Source organism: Talpa europaea (genome assembly GCF_964194135.1).
Source record: "Talpa europaea genome assembly, chromosome: 6".
In the NCBI taxonomy this organism is placed as follows: Eukaryota; Metazoa; Chordata; class Mammalia; order Eulipotyphla; family Talpidae; genus Talpa; species Talpa europaea.
In genome coordinates, this window is record NC_140072.1 from 29,853,187 (window position 1) to 29,869,600 (window position 16,414).

General features: G+C 40.7%; 1 protein-coding gene across 2 annotated transcripts in view; it reads right to left on the reverse strand.

The window, feature by feature from the left end:
* The window catches only part of FSHR (follicle stimulating hormone receptor), a gene marked incomplete at its 3' end in the record, with an annotated part of 153,278 nt that overhangs the window by 38,474 nt on the left and 98,390 nt on the right, over positions 1-16,414 (reverse strand). For both annotated transcript variants that reach the window (XM_084235114.1, XM_084235113.1), the window contains exons 3-4: positions 9,799-9,873; positions 6,853-6,927 (exon numbers count right to left, since the gene is read on the reverse strand). In XM_084235114.1, coding sequence (XP_084091240.1) covers positions 6,853-6,927; positions 9,799-9,873 — 150 coding nt within the window. The remainder of the gene's footprint in view (positions 1-6,852; positions 6,928-9,798; positions 9,874-16,414) is intronic.

The window sequence follows — 16,414 nt, forward strand, 5'->3', positions numbered from 1 at the left end:
GCTCCCTTTTTGGAAAAATGTCCTTCATTGAGCCATGCCTTTCTATTCTGTAAACTGGCTACCATTATTTACCCCTGGATTATGGTAACTGCCCCTTTGCAGGTTTCCCTTGATTATGGTCTATACTCTGCTTGAGGTCAATCCAGTCTAAATTGTTGTCATCATGTTACTCTGCTATTCAAGAATCTTAGAGCTTACTCCTTACTACTGTTGGGCCTAAACTCCCCAACCTACATTCCTTTCCCCACCCCATTCTATCAAATCCGATTCATCCAAATATAGTCTTACTCCTTCTCAGTGTGCACCTTCTTTATAGTTGGTACTCAGCTTCTCCCATCCTTTGATAGTCTTTGCATTTACTCATTTCTTTCTTGAACAGAAAATTTCTTTCCCTTTTCTTTTCCAAATTATATTAAACCTTTAAGTTGTGATTAGTTCTTCTACTCCCATGAAGCTGTTCCTGACTAGTCCAGCCCATGGCTTTGGGCCCGTTTTCTTACACATGACCATGATCACACAGCTCTATAGATGTGTTTGTTATTTTCAGGGGTTAATGGATGGTGGTTTGTTGTCTCAAATGACTGAGCTCCTTTGAGGAGAGAATTGTCCAGAGATGTCTCCTGTATCTGACAAAGTTCTCCATCCTTTGCCAATGACCCTTTCTAAAACATTACTCTCTACCTTTCTCACTATTTTTCTACATACCATTGTAAATTCTTCATATTACCCAACCTATTTGTTCCTTCAACTAGAGTGTAACCTCCCTAAGGTGAGAGACTTCATCTATCTGATCATCTCTTATGAACCCAGCTGCCACAACAAAATCTGGATGGTAGTATGTGCTCAACAAGTGTTTGTTAAATGATTGGATGAATTCTCACTGACTGGCCAGATCACACTGGGTAGGCACTGATCCTTTTTACCATGCGTGTAGCTGCTATAACCTAAAAGTGAACCCTAACTGCTATTTTTCCAGTCATTGTAGAGAGCCAAACATTACTGAACACCTAAAATAACAGAAGAATCCAATTGCTGGGGCCACTTCATGTTCTTGTCAGAAAAGCCTTGCAATGAGAACTGAGAGGCAAAGCCAGTTTACTTCTATAAAATGCATGTGCTTTTACTGCCCTGCCTACTTGGGTTATTGTGAGATTCATATGCAATGAGGTAGGTTCAAGTGTTAAATTGTAAATCAACATAAAAGTGGGAAAATTATCCAACCAGCTGGTGGTGTGAAGAACTGGAATCAATTTTGGTGGTGATGGCAAGGAAAATTATGGTTATTACTGGGAGGGGTTAGGGACCCTCCATTGGAATGTGCAGGATAATGTAGCTTTGCTTGTTGGAAACATCTTTCTGGATAAGTCAGTAATTCAGGAAGGAAGGATGCCTTTGTCCTTTGATAAGCACAAATAGTACATTTCTATATCTGAATGCTGATCAGTGAATCCTGACCAAAAGAATCAGTTAAAGAGGACTTCAAAACCTTAGACATCACCAGCGCTATTATGATTGTCATGAAATTTAGCTTTACAACTATATCAAAATATTGGTATTTATTAAGCAGAAAATAAAACAGATACAAAGAGATGAAGTCCCTTAGATGGGTTCCCTTAGCTAGTAAAATACAGCGTGAGGATTTTTACAAGAATTGCTAACATTTACTGAGAATTTTCTAAAAGTCAGTCACTTTTTCTAAGTACTTCATTTAGTACAACTCAAAGATGCTGGCGATGTCTTTCATATGTCATAGAAAGAAAACCTAGACTTGGAGAAGTGGAGGCAATTACCCAAGGTAACACAACTGACAAGGGCAGAAGCCAAGGCCTGAGTCCAGACAGGGGAAACTGGAGCCCATGTGAGTTTCAATGCTCTGTGCTGTCTCCTGAGTCCCTGTCTCCTGTCGACGTCCTGTGAGATCACCAACAAATGCTTCTACTTTTACATCAGAGAAGCTACTTTCATTACTCATATTAAACCAACTGAGAGAGAGGGACTTAAGAGAGGGCTGGAGAGTAAACAACTTGAATTACTAAAAATCTTCTGGAACTATCCCTGGAGAAAGCAGATGGCATGACTGTCATTAACAGGCAGGCTCAAAATACCCAGCAGGCCACATGAGGTGGGAAGAATGCAGTTAGTTGGAAGTGGGGGCCCATCCAGCTGCATGAAGGGTTTGCTAAGATGGAATTATGGTTTATTGAGTAGCAAAGGGCAGTATCAACTGCCTGAGAATTACATTGACAGGATGCAAAGGCAAGAGAAAATTGTATAAACCTTATTTACAGATCAATAGATAGTCTTTCATACACAAAGGTCAGCTCTGGAAAGCAGAGCAGTAAAGAAAGAAATATTGCCTACAAATACAGTATTGACTGAAAAAAATCCACCCAGATGATTCCCTTGAAGTATATTCTTCTAGTTAAAGTACATTACTTTATTTATGAGTTTTTTTTCCCCCTAACTGCTTCTACTTCCTTCATGAAGTCTGAAGGCAGTGGTCAAGATGCTGATTTCTAGTTGTCCTGAATTCTGTTCCATCAAATGGTTAATGTGAATTGCAGTCAATGCTGATAATTAAAAAAATATATTTCTAAGTGTGTGCATGTAACAATTAAGATGCTCAAATCAAATAGCAACTCACCCCTACCCCTGGTAATTTATTGCTTCGATGTTTGGGATGATAAACATTTATCCTGGCTTAAGGAAGAAAAAGCAACTACTCCATCCTACTGTTCCCCTCTGGATTCTATCATCCATTTTGTGCTTTTTCTTTGCCTTGAAGCAAGTAGTTCATCTTTCCAAAGAATATCTGAAATCGTTGCTATCCACCTGTACCTGGCTGCTGGATCGCAAAGCTGTTTATGACTGCTGCTCAGACAGGAAGAAGGATGCTCAGCTGAGCTTTGTTTCTATGACATCATCTTTCAGATTAGAGGACCAACTATGAATGTAGGTGATTCCTCTTAGTTTGGAAAATATTTCATAGGGCCACAGCCCGAACAGATGTATTGCTGGTAGAAGTGAGAGCAGAGTTGCTCCTGTTCCCTGGGGTACCGTGAGCCAGATCCTTGGGGGGGTGAGAGGTATGTGTGTGTGTGTGTGTGCGCGCGCGTGCGCGCAACTAGGGAAGGTCCACCCTGTGCAATAAATCAAAAAGCTTCTGATAGACACTGCTTTCTTTCAACATCCTGATAGTGATCAGCATAGCAAGGGATGGGAAAGAGTTATATACATTATAGATTATGTAGATACAATGTTTTCAGAGCAACAAGGAGTATCTTCCAAATTGCTTACAAATTATTTTCTTTCCCCCAGTTAGGAAATCTTCAATGCTCTGAGAACAATGACCTCTTCTTAGGAAGGATGTAGCTAGAATCTATCACCTCCAGTTTTGGGCAAAATTGGGAAGGCAATCTGAGTGGGGGGTACTGGGGACTACAAACCTTGAGAATGATAAAAAGGACACAAAAGGGAGGCTAAACTCCATGACAAATGACAGATTTCAGTCTCTTCAGAGCCGGTCAGAGCTTTGGCCACTCTGATCTGCCAGAGCTCCCCGCTTCCTCTAGTCTGCCTGCCATCTATGTCCCCCAAGTTCTTTTCCAGTCTTCATCCCCTAGAGGGGGGCACTGAGGTTGCTTATCAGGAAGAATGCGTGGTACTTGTCACAAGACAGGGGGCCAAATTCTGGACCTGTTGATTTCAAACTTTATCATCCCCACTCACCTGCTCCCAGCCCAGCATTCTCAGACACACTCTTGTTATCGTGGACTGTGGAATATGTGTGTGAGGGGGTGGCTGTCTTCTTGGATCTGTCACTCGCAGGTGGGCTTTTCCTGGGCCATCTGGGATAGTTTGTAAATTGGGGTTTTCGTTGCATGTTCTAAGATGCTTTTGTCTGTTACTAAAGATTCTGTGGCACTTGTAACCCACTCAGTCTTTTTCTAAGGATAACGGGAGGAGGGAGGGAGGGAGGCTGTTGGGAGGGAAAGGAATAAGGAAACTAAATGGGTAATAGGTGCTTTATATTTGCATTCTTTATATTGCATACTAAATATGACTTTCAAAATGTTTTTTACATGTATAATCTTGTTTTTCATAACCACCCAATTTATGCATTAAGAAACAGTCTTGGAGAAGGTAGCTATGTAGCTGGTGTCTGTATTCCATTTGCAATCCAGTACTGACATTGTAGATTTTTCCACTGTTTTAAAAAAATGTATACTGCTCCATTAAATGTAAAGGTGTCTCCTCTCCTTGAACCCAGGCCAAATACTCTGGGCCTTACTGGCTTCCATAACTCTTTTTTCAACCCTTATTTGGCTTTTTGTGTGGATGGACTGATGGTTTGACTGGTTGACCAGAAATAACAGTCCCAGAAATACTACATTTATTAACATTTTTGAGCACTTTGTAGTGTCAAATATTTTGTCAAAAATATTTTGACATATATAAACTTCATCTGAGGCACCTAGAAGCCCTGTGCCTCTTTGAAATCTGGTGATTGGCCCAGGAGCAAATGGGGGAGTCAGGAGGAAGCCTTAGAGTTTCGGATACTAAGACCCACTGATACCCATACTTCCTACACTGTTACTGTGTCTAAAACAGGGAGTCCTGCAGAGAATATAACAAAGTCCACTTAGGGAGTCAGGATTCCAAGTCTGAAAGTAGAAGAACATAGCCCTGCTCTTGCTCCATTATTTGTGGGGTACAGTGCAAAGTGAAAAGGCAAGGCTTGTTCAAAAATATTGAAGCACTTCCCGATGGGGACAGAATGAAACCTAATGTGAGGCCCTCTGATGTGGGGTCCCTGTGTGACTGCAGGTTGCATGCCCAGGAAGCTGGTCCTGCCTCTCACATTAAATCAGCAGTGGATGACCTTGTTGAGAGCAGAAGTTCTACATCATGAACTCTCCTATTAAATTGAAGCAACATTGATTTATAACATATAGGTTTTTAAATCATCATCTGCTTATGCAACATTATGTTTGCCACCAGAATTCTAGTTTCCATCTCTTTTATTCTTATGGTCAAAAGGTTTGTTATTTATTTCATTTGTTTTGTCTCTTTATCTTCCACATATGAGTGAACTCATATGGTGTTTGTCTTTCTCTACCTTGTTTTACTAAGCATAGCACCTTCTAGAGTTCCATCCATGCTGTTGCAAGTAGCAGGATTTTGTATTTATAGCTCAGTAATATTCCATTGTGTATATATACCATGTCATCTTTATATACTCATCTGTCCATAGGTTGTTGCCTACCCTTAGATATTCTGAATAATGCTGCAGTGAATGTATTAGTGAATTTCTCTCTTCAAGTTAGTGTTTTTGTGTTTTTTCAGAAAAGTATTCATAAGTGAGGTAGCTAAAATATATGGTATTTTTATTAATATTTTGAGGAATACCCTTATTTGTTTTCCACATGGCTGTACCAATTTACATTCCCACCAACAGTGTGTAAGAGTTTTCTTTCTGCCAAATCTTCACCAATACTTATTGTTTAAATCTGTTATTCTTTCAGTCAATCTCCACTAAGGCACCTAACTCCAATCCTCATGGACCAAAATTTAGGAACAGAGTCATATTAGTTACTAGTGATATTTATTGAGCATTTTAGGTGACAGTATGCAAAACTTTTTTACATGCTTTAAATTGATTGCAGAGATGGTCTCCATTCTGTCCTTTCCTGTATCCACATACTTTATATTGTGACTGCATTTTTTTTCCATCAGGAAATGCAGTCTGTCTCTTTCTCTCTCTCTTGATCTGGGCTATCTAATCAATTGATCTAGCTGATAAAATGCAGCAGAAGAGATAGCGTTTGGATCTCAAAGAGTTGCAAACTCTAGCTCTCTTGAAACCTTGAGGCTACTGTGAGAACAAGTCCACACTAGCCTGCTGGAAATGCGCACCATTTGGAGGACAGCTGTCATCCCAATGAGACCACACCAGCAGCCAGCCCCCGGTTGACCTGCAACTAACTGCTGAGGCATGAGTGCTTAGCTGAGCTCAAATAGAGACCAGGTCAGAAAAACCTTTCCACTGATCAATTCACAGATAGGTGAAAGATGATAAATAGTTGTTACTTTAAAACTCTGTTCTTTGGGGCTAGTTGGTGATACATTATTGTTGTTCACATCCATCATCATTATTTCTATTCTTTTGATGAGGAAACAAACTTTTCAAAGTTACATTCTTGCTTGTGATTAGTTGCTCATAAATGGACCCAAAACATTTGACTCTAGAGCCCTAAATCATATCTGTTATTTTTGTGGAACACCATCACAGTCCTCAAGGCTTTGTCAAGCCCTCAGTAACTTGAATGCCAGTGGAGTGGAGGAAGCAATGTTTTTGCTGTTGGGACAGGGCTGAGGGATGGAGTTCAAACACTAGGAATCTCTTGGCAGATAAAAAGCCATGTGGATTATAGTGTTTTATAGTGTAAATTTTGGTTAATAATCTAACAGAGGAAAAATGCACATATGCAGAACAAGAGCAACAATGTCTTTGAGGTCAAGGTCACAAGCTAAATGCTAGCAGAAATTCTGGCTGTATCTCATTAACACTAAATTATGACAGTTCTCTAAGAGGTCTGTGTGACAATCCTATTAATGCAAATGGCATTCCTTATGAAGTCTGTTTTTTAAATGAAAACAAAATGCAATTATATTAGTGAAATTCACTCATTAAACTAAACTAAAATCTACTTGCAAGTGGTTCCTCATCTCCACTTGCTCTACATCTTTGATAAAAAGTAATTGTTCCCCAGAGTAGTGAGTGGACATTTTGCTAAAATAGGAACACACAATTTGATCACAGAGGGGACACTAGAATACATAAACTCTTACAAATATCGGAGGTTGGGAAGGTTCTGGAAAGCCTCAGGGTCGATGTACAGCAAGTTGTTGGCTTTTTCAATTCTACTGTAAAAAAGGAAGAATGGGCAAGTGAGCTCAGCAATAAGGAACACTGCAATATTTTTCACATTATGCAAAGACTATCAATAAATCATCGACCCATCAATTCAACAAATATTGAGTTTGCATGCAGTGCTTTTTACTATACTAAACTGTGCAAACTAAATATTAGCCCTGTCCCCTTTAACTCTTACCACCAAAGTCCTCTGGGACCTGTCTACAAAGGCAAATGAAGCAAAGTGGGTGAGTTATTTCCACCGTGGGCATGCATGGCTGCGTCTTTAACCAGTAAGTGTCTCCCAGGATCTCAGGAGGCTAAGAGAAAAGGAGCAAAACTAATATGGGAAGCAAGATACTATTGTCTGGTCTCAAACTAAGAGAGGGGTGTGAAAAACAACAAAGGAGGGCAAGAAGAAGATAAGGAAGGGTGGAAGGTGCAGGACTAAGGAGCTAGAGACAGAGAGGAAAGAGATAGGAAAAATAGTGGCTGACTCAGGTTTTGACCATGAGATCCCAGCGGATAGTAGGTGAAAATGTGCCAGTAAGTCCCTCTAGACTGAGGTTGCTTGTGGGAAGTGGTGACTTCTGCCCTGCGTTGAACTGCACTATGTCGCTGGAGGTGAGCGTGTTCACATTTGGATTCCAACAGAAAGAGGCTGCCCTTTCCTCATCTCCCTGGATCAATGTATATTTGCAGAGATGCTCTGTGTTAATTACTTCCTCCCTGTTTCATTAGCTTTTATGTTGCTGTAACCTGTAGCTACCCAGATCCAAGTACTAGGCAATTAATCATTTTAAGTACAGTCAGTGCTACATGGGGGTGAGCACCTCTCCAGGCAGGGAAGAGATGAAAGGGCCATCCCATTAGCTCCACTGCCCACTGAACTGCATAGAAGGACGCCTGCTTGGCCCTGTGCAGAGACTTGATGCCCTTTGGTTCATTCCTCTGCTATTCCCTGTGGGTTCTGAAGCCCCAGCCAGGTCTCTTCCCAATCAGGGTATGGCGAGGCCAAGTAGTAAGAGAAGGACGGTACCTGAAAGCAGTGGGTAAAAAGGAGGAGGAATCAGTTGTAGAGACTTAGTGACAATGAGGAAGCGTACGGGCATCAGCCAGAGTGGAGACACTGTGGTTCTTAAACACAGTTGTGTACGTAGGTGTGTGCATGAACACGTATACGGAGACATGTATATACATGTGTGTGCATGTCCGCATATATATTTCCTACTGATACTTAGCAAGTTGCTAAATACCCTTTAAAAAGATACAGGAGTCAAGAGATGTATGTTCAAGTTTTCGTTCTACTGTGGATTTGGCTGGATGACTTCAGATAAGCCTCAAAACTTCTCTGTGCCTTTCATTTCTCATTTGTAAAATTAGGAAAGTGGTTCATTAACTTCCCTAACTGTGTTTCATGGGAATTTTATGAGATGTTAATCAGTGCTCCACAGAAGAAACCTTTTCAGTGACATGAGTTGAGAAACACGTAATACAACATCCTTGGAGATTTCAAGTGTGTATTTGCATTTTACAGGCTCTGAGATGTTTCCCAGAGTGAGTATATTTATCTAACTATTTGCTTAATGTTTCCTAATCTTATTTGGCCACAGAATATTTTCCCCTTTATTTTTAACAAACGCTTAATTTCCTGATTATTTAATGATACCAAAAATATAGTTTAGAAAATTCTGGGCCAGACAGTCTCTAAAGTCCCTTCTGATTTTGGTATTCTATGAGTCTATATATTTATGATAATGATAGGCAGGTATGAAACAGACATGTGTGAATATTAACAAGTATGTAAAACTAGAATGTCAACAAGAGAAAGAAAATTTGGTTGGAGGAGTTGAGGAACCAAGTATCATTATGAAATACTTTATGCCAGTTGATGTGTTAGATCTAATTTACATTTATCTCATTTATTCATCACAGTGATCCTATGAGGCATGCAATTTCATTATTCCAGTTTTACAGATAAGAAAATTAAGTCTTAGAATGAATTTGTATCTCAGCCAAGGTATCATGGAGAGTGTATGTCCTATTTAGTATTCAAACTAGGACTGCCCGTTTTCAGCTCCATCACATGATACTTGTTTTGGGCTTCGACTATGGAATAACTTTGAGAGGATGAGATAATGCTACTTGCTCCGGATTACAGAGCAAGGTTTTTAGGTCTATGAAGCAAAAATTACTGGGAAGGAGGGAACAAGATAAGACTAGGCTCTGGGCTTATGATGCCTGAACCACCTGGCAGAGGAACACATGATGGTGCCTTTGGAGCTGACTTTGACCTTGTTAGGACATGGGAAAATTTTCCCTTCTGAGTTTGTTTGAGGCTAGACAAACAAATTAACATCAAACAGGTTAGCAGGAGAAAAAGTCAAAATTTAATGACATACTCATGGAGAACTTATATAGCTATAGATTCTAAAGTAAATAGGACAGCTGGGGGTTTGTTTCCTGTACTGATGGGCTGAGGGCATCAAGGAGGGATATCACATAACAAGGGGAAGATGATGCCATATGACACAACCTATGTCATTTCCCAAAACCTTTGCTCTGTCTTAAGGTAGATTTCTCTGATAAAAAGGTTTTGGAGAGATCCCTAAATCTAGGTAACCTGCATTCTTTAAGAAATTGTAGCAGTCTCAGTTTATCTTACTACCACAGGCCAAGGTGACATATTAAAAAGGTCTTCTCTGGACATCTTGGGAAATGCCTATTTGAAACTCTTGAGAAGACTGATCCCACAACATCTTAAAATAAATTCTAGGGCTTTGAGGACTGAGCAGAGCTAGGCCTCCCAGGAATATAAGTGAACCTTCAGGCTATTTATTGCCAAAAACAGTCATGAGCAAACCTGGCAGGTTCTTGCTTACATTTCATGTAACTTGGGCAGATTGGAGAACACATTGGCCTCTATCACTTCCAAGACATCATTCTGTGAGATCTCTCTGCAAAATAAAAAGACACATAATTCAAGTCACTTCCGTTATTCTCCATAAATGGATGTAGGGCTCAGCATGGAGCCCTGTACCTAGGATGCTTCACCACTCATACAAACTCTTTCTGCCGAAGAAGTCAGCTGTCACAAGACAAAACTAACATTAGATGCTAGTACATATTCAACAATGGAAGAATAAAACCAGGGTGATGGCTCATTTGGAGAGCAGTTTGGAGGCTATTCAGCCTCAGTGGAAACAGGCCTGAAGAGGAGAGGAATCTGATTAAACATATTCAAGGGAAATGCAGGAAGAGCATAAACTTTAAGTTCCCTAGACCAGAGGTCAACAAACTTTTCTTTTTTAAAGATTTATTTTTATTTATGCCTACAAGGACTGGGGTGTAGGCCAGGGAAGTGGGGGTGGTTGTGAGAGGTTTCACCAGAGACAGCGTAGGGAGCAGAACAGGTGGTGGATCTACTGAAATACACTGCTAAGGGGAGTAGTGGGCTAGACAGGAGAGGTCTGCTGTGCCATATGTGGGTTAGCTCCCTGGTTGGGGATCAACTCTGGCTGTAGCAGTGAAGTGCTGAGACTTAACCCCTGTGGCACCAGGGAGGGCCCCAACGACTTTTTCAATAAGGCCTGACAGTAACAATTTTTGAACACTGTGGGTCATTTGGTCTCTGTAGCAACCACTCAACTTACACTGTAGTACAAAAGTTGCCATAGATAAGAGGTTGATGAATGAGTAGTAGGACTGTAGTTTAGTAAAGCTTTCTCTATCAAAGCAGGTTGACAATCTGGATTTGTCACATGGACTGTAGTTCAAGGACCTGCACTATATCATGGCGTTAAGTTTATCTTTCTGCTAATCTGGCCTTGGGAGATGAAAACCTCACTTCAGACTCTTAAGTCAACATGGATTAAAACCACCCCCCTCTATGTCATTACTCAAGTGATGGCTGTTATTGAAAGGACTTTGGCATTATTGTTGTCTTGGCCTAAAGTACGCAGGAAATATCCTTGAGGTCCCAGCTTTTCCCCTCTTTCAGTAAACTTGAGGGTAAGGGATAATGAAGTCACTATGTAGAAGCCTAGAGCTTGTGAGGAGAGAGGGTGTCTTAATAAGTTAATGTTTATAAAGTGGCTCACAGACGAAAAGTGCTATTATCAGGCCTCCTGAGGAAGACTCATGCACTTTTAATGCAGCAGCTGAGAGAGTCTCAAGAAGTCTCATAGGCAGCATGCATTCAAATTGGCTGAGGCAGAAGCCCAGTCCCCTGGCCCAAGGGCCTGCAGGGCAGGCAGGACAGCCATGTCGGAGAGGGAGGCGTGATTGTTAGTAGTAGCCATTTCAGTGAGGTGGGGGTGGTTGGCAACATCTGGGGCTTGTCAGCTCAGGTGATGGTAGGGTCATTTCTCATAAGCTCCCATGAGTGATGAGACTTTACGAGAGAAAAGCCCCTCTTACTCTAGGTTAGTTCTCTCAGGGCCTAAGACAGACTGCCCCAGGGTATGCCTGATGGACATGCTGATTATTTCAAAATAAAAGAAATTGAAAGAAGATCCAACAATGATGTTTTTGGGTCTAATTATCTCCCTAAAATCAGGAAATAAGTATTCTCTGAGGTAGTCTCGGAGGTGTGAGGCAGCCTTATCTCACTGCAAGGTCTGTCTTAAGTGCCTATGTAGATAACCCTGCAAACCTTTTAAATTGCAAAATTTCTTGTGTCTCATCCCAAACTTTTTACCTTTCTAGAAACTGTATAGCCTCAGTGCATGAGCAGATCATAAATTCCATCATTCTATGTAAAAACGGCATGCGTGTGACAAACATAAGTTTGTCTTTTACTAATTTCTCTTTGGGTCAATTTAATTATTTTCCAGTCATATGGACCTAGGTGGGTAGAGAAAGACCCACTTCCTCTCCAGTAGCGTCGTCGTGATTAATTCTGTAAATCTGAGCCTTCGCGATTTTCACAGCTGAACATGGATCAGGGTGGCTGGCTGCCTTCTTCCTTCTCTCCCTTCCATCCCCAGAGCTTGCTGATCAGTGGCTATTTATTTTGTTCCTCTGTCCACAAGTGGAAGGAGGGGTGGTAGTAGGAATGATGAGAGGAGGAGTGGCAGATCTACACAAAGACAGGTATTTGAATTTTTGAAGTCTAGTGAGTCACACAGGGAGAATAAGGCACAGAGGTAAGAACTAGATGACAGAGTTTAAATGCTGATGGTGACATTGTTAGGGGGAAAAGGATGTCCCAAAGCAAATTCCATACAGGCTTTGTGGACTCCACCCCCACCCCAGGTCAAAGCCAAAGACACTGGGAACTCCAAATCCCATCACCACCAAAGGGAAGGTGGCTGGGACCTGAGGGTGGGGTTAAGCAGCCAGGTGGATACAAAAGGCAGACACGTGGGCTTTGGGGGCTCTCGGCCAGCTCGCAGAGTCTGGCCAGCTCTGAGAGTGACTTTGGGTTTCCAGGTCGTCGGATCGGGTAGGACGCATTAAAGACTTTATTTCCCTATTTTCTCCCTGAGTTGTACATTTTCCTTATTTCTTTTTCTCTTGTAAATAAACCTTTTATTAACCCTTTTGTGTGTGTCTGTAGTAGAGTATTCATAAGTCCCTTTAAAGCACGCGGGTGAGGACCCACAGCCAGGAGCCCGTTTAATATCGGGGTGGCTCTATAACAACATCACACCCTCCAAAACAATTTCCAGGTTCACAAATAGTTACCAATGGGTTTGGTCACTATGCATGGTAATTTCTCAGTCTAATATTTCCCAAAAGTAGACCTTTCTCCTTACCTGAATTCATATACTGAGAGTTCCCTTACCTGAAATTTTTTTGTTGTTGTTAGAGAACGAAAAATCATTGCAACAAACAAGTTGAAAAAACACCTCTAAAGTAGTTGAAGAAGGTAGTTCCTGTCTTACTGTCACAGCTTCAAAGATATGAAACGGGGATGGGAGGTGAGCTTTTGGGTGTGGGTTGGCAGGAGGTGCTGTACAGTACCTGGCGGAAAAGTACCTCTCTGAGAAATCCGGGGCTATCATTTCAGTCCAACCCAGTTTTGTATCTAGTAATTTCTATTGTCATTCAGTAGATGATATTAACCGCTCTACATATATTCTCTCCAGTGCTTTCACCATGCTGGTGAAGTTGGTATGTTGATTTCCATGTTAATAAATGGGCATCTTGCTGGGCCTCTAATTCCTTTTTATAAAATTAGGAACAGGGCCTCCCTGGTGGCGCAAGGGATTAAGCACTGCATTATGAAACATTCTGAAGCCTCTGCAGCATGAGTTCGATCCTCGGCCGGCTAGGGAGATACCCACATGCATGGCACAGCAGACCTCTCCTGTCTTGCCTGCTGCTCCCCTCAGGAGTGTATTTCAGTCAATCTGCCTGTTCTGTTCCCCACTCTGTCTCTGGTAGATCCTCCCACCCCTCACATCTCTAGCCTGTACCCCAGCTCTTGTATGCATAAATAAATCTTTTTAAAAATTTTGGAACATGTTCCAGAAGAACATAATTTAATGAACTTTCAATCTTAAATGTAGAACCTCCTTTTTTGGGAGATCTCTTTAACATATGTGCCAACTACTAGCCAGGATTCTTAGGGATTAAAGATAGGGAACAGTTTTATTCTTTTTAATTTAAGACAATTCCAAGTTTAGGACATTTACTAAATATCAGATATATGTGTCTGATGGTTGAAAAGACCCTAGAGATTCTTGTTCATCATGCATTTTATACAGAATGTCTATAGCCTTGGGTAGGGAGTGGTAAAGCACCTTACCTCCTGTTTACAAGGCTGCATGAATTCACAGGAGAATCCATCTGCCTTCTATTAAGCCAGATGTTAAAAATTTTTGCCAATATGTAAATCCATGGCATTATTTTTTTTTAAAGGTGGTTATTTTGCATAACAGCTATTTCTTTATAGACATTTATTTTAAAATAGACTAACAAATATTTCACCATTTTAATTTCCAGTATGGTAAATATTGATAGCTATAAGTCACATAAGCAGATATCATTGGTGTCTTTAATAACTTAAGAATATAGAGAGATCCTGGGAACAAAAATATTGGGAACTGTTCCATGTAGTTAGTGAATGCTGTCCTTTTCAGGTGAGGGATGCTGACTGTGGAAAAGTTATTTCCTGAGATGCCCTCATCTTCTAGGACAGTGCTTCTCAAATCATTCATGCATCTATGAATCATCTGGGCTTGTTAAAATGCAGATTCTCAGTTGGCCTAAAGTTTTGCATTTCTAATAGTGAGGTGATGGGGATGGTCCTGGTACTTAGCCCACCTTTTGAACTGCAAGATTCTTGAGTAGAATGGCAATAACTTTCTCCCTACCACAGAGATGGGTGGGTATGAATAGCATGATAAATAAGCTCAAGAAGAGTGAAATGCTTGGTTTTAAAAACCCTATATCCCTTCTGGAAAGTCTTCCCTTATTCTCTATCATTGATGTTTTTTCATCCTCTAGAGCCTCACAAGACATTTTGAATTTCTCAAAACAATTTCCATATTGTTTTGTAATAGCTCTCTTTTTAAGAGGCGGAGGGCTGGTGTTAGGGTGCAGGAGAAAATTCCCCTATTCTTCTGGGTTCTTCTAGGACTGGGGGGAGCAAACAAATTAACACCAGACAGATTAGTAGAATAAAAGAACAAATTTAATAGCTACACATGGAGAAAGTAAATGGGAAAAATTGGGGATTTATATCCATGCCAAGGAATGGGATGGGTCCTGAGGCATCACAGATAGAGAAGGGGATCTCGTATGTCAATGAGGGATGACTTAATATGGAAAACATTGTCTGTAAATGTTTGCTCTGTCTTAAAATAGGTTTCTCTGTTAAAAGGTTACTTCTGGAAAGGTTTCTAAATTTAGGTAACCTGCTTTCGTTCAGGATATGATAATTTATCTGGAGACCCAGAGGGGCTTGATTGACCTTAGTTCTACATAGCAAAATGATACATAGACTAATCCTACTCTGGGCATCTTGGGAAAAAGTCTGTCTGGACATTTCTGGAAAGACCAGTCGTACAGTCCATGCTGTCTAATTCCCCATTCTGATTTTGAGTTCCTGAGTGGTATCTTATTTATCTATCTTTGTATCTCCTTTGCTCGTGGTAAGTTGACATAGTGTAGGTGCTCAACAAATGTTTAGGAGATAGATGAATGGGTAGAGGAAGGAAGAGAGAAGTCATTAGTCCTGAAAAACTGCAAGGAAGATGACGTTTGTCCTCAGTATTCTTTAACCCCCTTCCCTGCAGGCACTGTGCCCAAGCGCAGTAAATGACAGACAGCCAAGTCTAGTTTGTCTGAGTTAGGCTTTGGTTCCAGGGATTTTTACATTTGATATCCAGCATGCAAGGGGAGCAAACACATGTTTTGCTGTGCTTCACTCATAGCTTCTGGATGCCATTAGCCCTACCTCTTTGGGTCACAGAATCTCCCAGCCCCTTACTGGCTCCCAGATCAAGTGCTTAAATAGAAAACAAAGGGAATGAGTGGTGTAACTATAATAGTTCTTATAGCATTTGGGGGGCTAGAGAAAATGACTTTGAAGGTCCTTTCTATGCATGAAATTCCAGATTTCTTTGAAGGAAGGGCAGATGTACTTGCAAGAGATACTAAGGTTATTGGGACTCTCTGGGGTGAGTATTAAAGCCACAATTAAATTCTTTTCCAGATATTCATTCTTCTGGTCACTGGAGTGGTATAAGAACATTTGATGAGGGGAGGAAGGATTTGAAGGGCATCTCTAGTAGTGAGGATTTTAAGAAGTGAGCATTTAAAATTCAATCAGATCCAACATAAAATTTCCACCTATCATAGTGAAATTAATTTGTCCATTTCAGCTGATAAGAATTTGCCAAATGTTAGGATTATTTTATTCAGATCAAAATTGCTATAGGTTTATAGGGTAAGGAAAAACTGAAGAATTGTGACCCACAGTTAAAAGCTTCACTGGAATTTTAAGCATTTTTGAACTGAAGAACTGAATGAAATACAAACTCAAATGCAGAAATGTTGTCTTTGCTTTCTTTCTGATATAGGAGATAGTTTCTACTCAGGTCTTCACCATCTTTTCCCTCCTCCCCTCTCCACTAAACATTTTCCTCCAATATACCCCTCCATAACTCAGCACACTAGGGCATTCGATTGCATGAAAATATGCTTAATATTCACTGAATCATATTTCTTTCTGTTTTTAATAACCTCAGACTAATTTTAGCTGATTATTTTCCTTCCCGAGCCCCATGTGGTCTAATATCTACCCTCCCCGCCCCCCTTCTATCATGGCCCTTCACAGATAGCTCTGGGTTTGCATTCTGGTCTCCTTTGCTAGGAAAAGAACTCCTGGAGGACAAGCAGCATTGTTTTTTATCTTAGTATGCCTGCTCTCAGCCAAGTGTTTGCTGAATGAATGAATTATCTTTGAAAGATTAGAAAAGATTTTCCACCTTTGCTTCTGCACAATAAAACTGTGTTCTTGAAAACTTGCAGTAAACAGTGTATTTG